The sequence below is a fragment of the Procambarus clarkii genome, chromosome 79 (assembly GCF_040958095.1).
Source record: "Procambarus clarkii isolate CNS0578487 chromosome 79, FALCON_Pclarkii_2.0, whole genome shotgun sequence".
Lineage (NCBI taxonomy): Eukaryota > Metazoa > Arthropoda > Malacostraca > Decapoda > Cambaridae > Procambarus > Procambarus clarkii.
The window spans coordinates 5,676,488-5,682,487 of NC_091228.1; the positions used below are offsets into that span (position 1 = coordinate 5,676,488).

The 6,000-nt window shown below is 43.2% G+C and overlaps 1 protein-coding gene across 1 annotated transcript in view; it reads left to right on the forward strand.

Moving 5' to 3' along the window:
* The window catches only part of Sema2a (Semaphorin 2a), a 271,050-nt gene that overhangs the window by 234,457 nt on the left and 30,593 nt on the right, over nt 1-6,000 (forward strand). Inside the window, exons 4-8 of the mRNA XM_045752334.2 lie at nt 1,172-1,234; nt 1,560-1,664; nt 1,974-2,244; nt 3,316-3,546; nt 4,768-5,004. Coding sequence (XP_045608290.1) covers nt 1,172-1,234; nt 1,560-1,664; nt 1,974-2,244; nt 3,316-3,546; nt 4,768-5,004 — 907 coding nt within the window. The remainder of the gene's footprint in view (nt 1-1,171; nt 1,235-1,559; nt 1,665-1,973; nt 2,245-3,315; nt 3,547-4,767; nt 5,005-6,000) is intronic.

Consider the following 6,000-nt stretch of genomic DNA (forward strand, 5'->3'; position numbering starts at 1 on the left):
ACCCCCCTTTCCCAGTGCTATATAGTCGGAATGGCTTGGCGCTTTTCCCCTGATAGATCCCTTCCCTACCCCCCCCAGCTTGGATAAAAGGGGGGGGGTGGAGTTGATGGGAGTTGACAGGTTGGAGATTATACCCAGTGTGAGCAGATTGATTGATTGATTGATTGATTAAGATTAAGCCACCCAAAGAGGTGGCACGGGCATGAATAGCCCCGTAAAGCGGATCAAGCGGATCACGTTATTATTAATTAAGATTCGCGTGTGTTTGGGTAGGGGAGGGGGAGAGAGGGGGGGGAGCTAGAACCTTCTTGGGGAGTGTGGGGGGGGGGGAGGGGGTAGAGGGACCTCCTAGGGAAGGGGTGAAAGGGGGCAGGGACCCCCCCCTGAAGGAAAAGGTCATCTTAGGTCACGACATCGTAATTCAAACAAACAATTTATTCGATAATAATAGAGAAAGTTGTACTACATGTGAAATAACAACTTAATTGGTTAATAGTATAATGTATTTTTTAAAATTCATTGCAACAACCTACTGTACTAAATTAGCTCAACAGCCAGAGATGTATTTAAATTCTTGGACCGTTAACCGCTCCCGTCATTTAATTTCCCAACGGTCGCAAATTTGAATCCCTATAACGGCGCGATAGCTCTTAAAACATTTCTTTCAGTCACAACTTAGCTTTACAAGTCAACATTTCGCTGGTTCCATAGCTTGCGTCATAAAGCTAAGACATTGACTGCGAAAAGACTTTTATCTTCAAACAGGTGACAAAGGTGACGCGATTCACATTTGAATTCTGACTTTAAGGTATGAAAGCCTATGAGAATTTCCAAGATATATCCAAGACACCCCCCTAAGAATATAATATAGTTTCAGGGAATATTTCACTGTCATATATTCGCCTAGTGAGATCTTGATATATAGAAGAGTTCAAAGATCCGGATACAAAACTTCGAGCGAGTTAAAAACAACATTTGCCGGAATTGAACGAGAGGTTGTGGTCGTATATCAGGCGATTGATGTCTGGTGTGTTCATGATTGATTGGTGTCAGATGTGTTCAGGTGTGTGTGTGATGGCAGGCATATGTGCAGGTATTTCAACAATGACAGTTATTTAAGATCAAAATAGAGTATATATATTGTTTAATAATGATCTTTCGTACCTTTCAGACGGACGCCATTGTGCTAGAACCCACCAGTGTCTCGAATTGTGTTTCCAGAGGAAAGTCTGAGGTAAGAGGAGTTCCAGGGAGGATGGGATATCCCTGGCTGGGATATAAGACCATAACAGACATGGTATATCCCTGACTGGAACACACACACGATAACAGACATGGGATATCCCTGACTGGAACACACACACGATAACAGACATGGGATATCCCTGACTGGGATATTCTCCATAACACTCCGTGTAAATCTGTAAATAATTTCCACCCATAAGTTAGACGTGTATTGAATGTCGCTGCTTGATGCTGTGTAAATATTGTCGTCACCTTTGACCTGCCACTTCCTTCATCACTAACTGTCTCTGTGTCTCTCTCTTCCCGTGTGCCAGCACTTCGACTGTCGTAATCACATCCGGGTCATCCAACCCATGTCGAGAAACCGTCTCTATATCTGCGGTACCAACGCCCACAACCCCAAGGATCTGGTCATCTACGTGAGTTACCCGTTAAGTTCTTGTCATCAATAATTGTCAACAGAAAATGGAGAATGAAAGTCGTTTTTCTTGCTGACTGAAGTTCCCTTTTATGTAATTTCTTTGAAAAAAAGAGAGTAATGGTAGGCATTTTAATACTTTCTGTTGGATGTAAAAATGTAAAGTTTATAATGGAGTTGGGTAGTAGTTTGTTCAAGTTGTTATCAGGGGTTCGTGTGTAGTTAGTGTGGGGGGTTAATGACCCTCTGAGCGGATGGTTGGTGGAGGGGGGTACTAAAGTGTATTGAAGCGTTGACGTGTCATTGGCAGGCCAACTTGACCCATCTGGCGCGACATGAACATATTACGGGCATCGGGTCCGGCGTGGCCAAGTGCCCGTTCGATCCCATGGACAATAGCACGGCGGTGTGGGTGGAGAACGGGAATCCGGGGGCGCTTCCAGGCCTCTACTCCGGCACGGTGGCGGAGTTCACTAAGGCAGACACCGTCATCTTCAGGGCAGACCTCTATAACTTCACCACCAAGCGGCGGGAGTACCCCTTCAAGAGAACCATCAAGTACGACTCCAAGTGGCTCGATAGTAAGTGTGTTTACAGAGATCGTTTAGAGTTTGACAGCTGGACGCCATCTTTAAGGCTCGGATTTCTTTGCCCAGCTGACTGCCTCAGACAGCTGGGGAAAGGTTCAATTCCTTCCTTGAAGTCAAGAACGTCTCAGCTCCTTCCTTGAAGTGAAGGACTTCTTCTTAACTCCTTTCTTGAAGTCAAGGACTTCCTTGAAGTCCTTGAAGTCGGCTCCTTCAACTATTTCATGTATAGTCACGTAAATACAGAGACCTTGAGCACCACTACAATTTTGTCCCCATTGTCTCAGAGACACTTGGTGCCTTGGGTAAAAGTGCTGGGGTCCTAGACACTTGGTTAAGTGTAATTTTTCCTTGTAATTTTGGTCTTCAAGGGGAAGGTTTACATGTAAAGGTATACTGTATGGTATACTCACTATATACATTTGCAGGTATACCTTATATGTCAGAAATATAAAGGAGGGAAGCCACAGCGACTGTCTGCAGTAATTGTAACCTTCAACTCTACTAAATTCAAATTGATTAAATTTGATTAAAATCTGATTAAAATGTTTTAGTCATCAATCAATTTATAGTTGGATTAGTTTACACAAATTTACAGTAAATGATTTACCTAAGTGAAAATTATAATAATGTAATATCTATAATTATATACTGTAAACTCAAAGATTTAGATTTAGAATATACATTTCAATTATTGAAAAACCACTACAGCTGCCAATTTCAGAATAAAAATCTATAACAACTTATACAAATCACTAACGACTGAAATAAACAGTCGTACAGCAGTCTGTACGACTGTTCAGTTCAGAGCATTTGTCTAAGTTAAGTCACATTTTCACACATTTAAGTCACACATTTCTTCACACATTACTTCACACATTTAAGTCATAAATAAGTAACATTTAGCATGTAATTTGGCAGCCGATATGTATTATAATATTATATTATAATTAATATTATAATATTAAAATAAATTTATAATATAATTCTAAAGTATAGTTGACCATAAGAGCGGTGAAGGTTCTTAAGGAGTTAAGGAGTACATGATTTCGATCTGAATTCCAGAGCCGAACTTCGTGGGCTCCTACGAAGTCGGGGAGTACGTCATGTTCTTCTTCCGAGAGACGGCGGTCGAGTACATCAACTGCGGCAAGAATGTGTATTCTCGCGTGGCTAGAGTCTGCAAGAAAGACACGGGAGGGAAGAACATCTTGGTGCAGAACTGGGCCACTTATCTCAAGGCCCGTCTCAACTGCTCCATTCCCGGAGAGTTCCCCTTCTACTTCAACGAGATCCGTAAGTGGTGACCCCCTGTTGGTGGTGGTGTAGCCAGGGTGTCAACGCCTTATCTTGAGGTTACCTTGAGGTGCTTCCGAGGCTTAGCGTCCCCGCGGCCGCGTCGTCGACCAGGCCTCCTGGCCCCAGATTCACGAAGCAGTTACGCGAGCACTGACGAACGTGTACATCTTTTTTCAACCTTTGACGGCTTTGGTTACATTTATTAAACAGTTTACAAGCATGAAAACTTACTAATCAACTGTTGTTATTGTTATAAACAGCCTCTTGGTGCTTCGGGGCTCATTAACTGTTTAATAATTGTAAACAAAGCCGCCACAGATTGAGAAAAGATGTACAGGTTCGTAAGTGTTTGCGTAACTGCTTCGTGAATCTGGCCCTTGGTTGCTGGACTGGTCAAGTAACTGGACCAGTCACTGGACTGGTAACCCGCTTCTAGGTGTTACTTCCTTTTTGTGTGTATGTGTAAATTAAGATTTATTAGCTATTAAGCCTCTAGAAAGCTCTATTTTCCCATTTGACTTCATTTATGAAGATTTTTCATTATCTGTCACTGTAATACATCCCAACTGTCACTGCAATGTAATACATCCCAACTGTCACTGCAATGTAATACATCCCATCTGTCACTGCAATGTAATACATCCCATCTGTCACTGCAATGTAATACATCCCAACTGTCACTGCAATGTAATACATCCCATCTGTCACTGCAATGTAATACATCCCATCTGTCACTGCAATGTAATACATCCCATCTGTCACTGCAATGTAATACATCCCATCTGTCACTGCAATGTAATACATCCCAACTGTCACTGCAATGTAATACATCCCAACTGTCACTGCAATGTAATACATCCCAACTGTCACTGCAATGTAATACATCCCAACTGTCACTGCAATGTAATACATCCCAACTGTCACTGCAATGTAATACATCCCATCTGTCACTGCAATGTAATACATCCCAACTGGTTATAACTTACCCATATGCAGACGAGGAGTCACAATAACATGGCTGAAATATGTTGACCAAACCACACACTAGAAAATGAAGGGACGACGACGTTTCGGTCCATCCTGGACCATTCTCAAGTCGGGTTCAGGACGGACCGAAACGTCGTCGTCGTCCCTTCACTTTCTAGTGTGTGATTTAGTCAACACTTACCCATACACGTAAGTGTTCAGTGTATACATAAGTGGATTGTCCCCTGACAGAGTCTGTCTACAAGATCCCTGGCGACGATACCCGCTTCTATGCCGTCTTCACTACTAGTATGAATGGTCTCATGGGCTCGGCCATCTGCACCTTCAGCCTCGGCGACATCCAAGAGGCCTTCCTGGGCCGCTTCAAGGAGCAGGCGACTTCGTCCTCGGCCTGGCTCCCCGTCCTAACCTCCAAGGTGCCAGAGCCAAGACCTGGCCAGTGTGTCAACGACACCCAGACGCTGCCAGGTGAGTGCCAGATCTATTATTTACTTCCGTAAATCTTTTTTGCGCTACCGCTCACAGGTTGAGTATTCGCAGTAAAGTAATCAGTCAATCCTTTACGGGTTTTCACTTGATATCGTTACCTGAAGGTCGTTGGACCTTTGACCGCTTCGTCGCGTGGTTAGATAAATTAACATCTTTATCGTGGGGGTCGTGGGTATTGTTAATTCAGATTCAGCTACTCAGAACGAAGTGTCCATGTAGCACGGGCTATGGTGATCCCGTAAACCGTGGCTAACTCTTGACCTTTATTATAGACAGGCTGTGGATCTATTGGTCTGTTTCTCAGTACCTGGATTGTACCTGGACAACCCGTTCTCGCACTTTCGTATAGTCAATATTGACTTATTAAATACGTGCATATGTGACATACTAAACATACTAGTTTACTTTGAAAAGCTTCATAGAAAACACCGACCTTACCTAACCTTCTTAGTATGTTAAGATAAGCATCTTATTGCTTCGTAATTACAATTATTACTTAACCTATACCTATAATAGACCTGGATGGGGTCTTGGGAGTTCTTTTACTGCCCAAGCCTCGGCCCGGGGCCCAGGCTTGACCCGGGCCAAGCCAGCTTGATCAGTGATTTGTATTAGTGCTTGGCTTCACCCCCCCCCACCCCTGCCACCTAATCCTTATCTATCCTTGGGGATGGTCCTTATCTATCGTAAATATTCCTCTGGCGTATTCCTATCCTTTGACTCGCCGACTGAATGTCTTTTGAAATATAAAAATCGTCATGATTTGTTTTCGACTTGAGTTCGGACAGATCAGTTCCGCGAAGAATGCAGTTCGCGGTGACTCCCTCCGCATCCTCCAGTCTGACATCGAAGTACAAGAACAGACTGTCATTGACAGTATCATGTCACCATTTGACTGGTGCATTCGGAACCCCATTAACATAGAATATAGATAAATCGGGGGTAAAAAAATGGGTCTCAAATACAGATAAATGT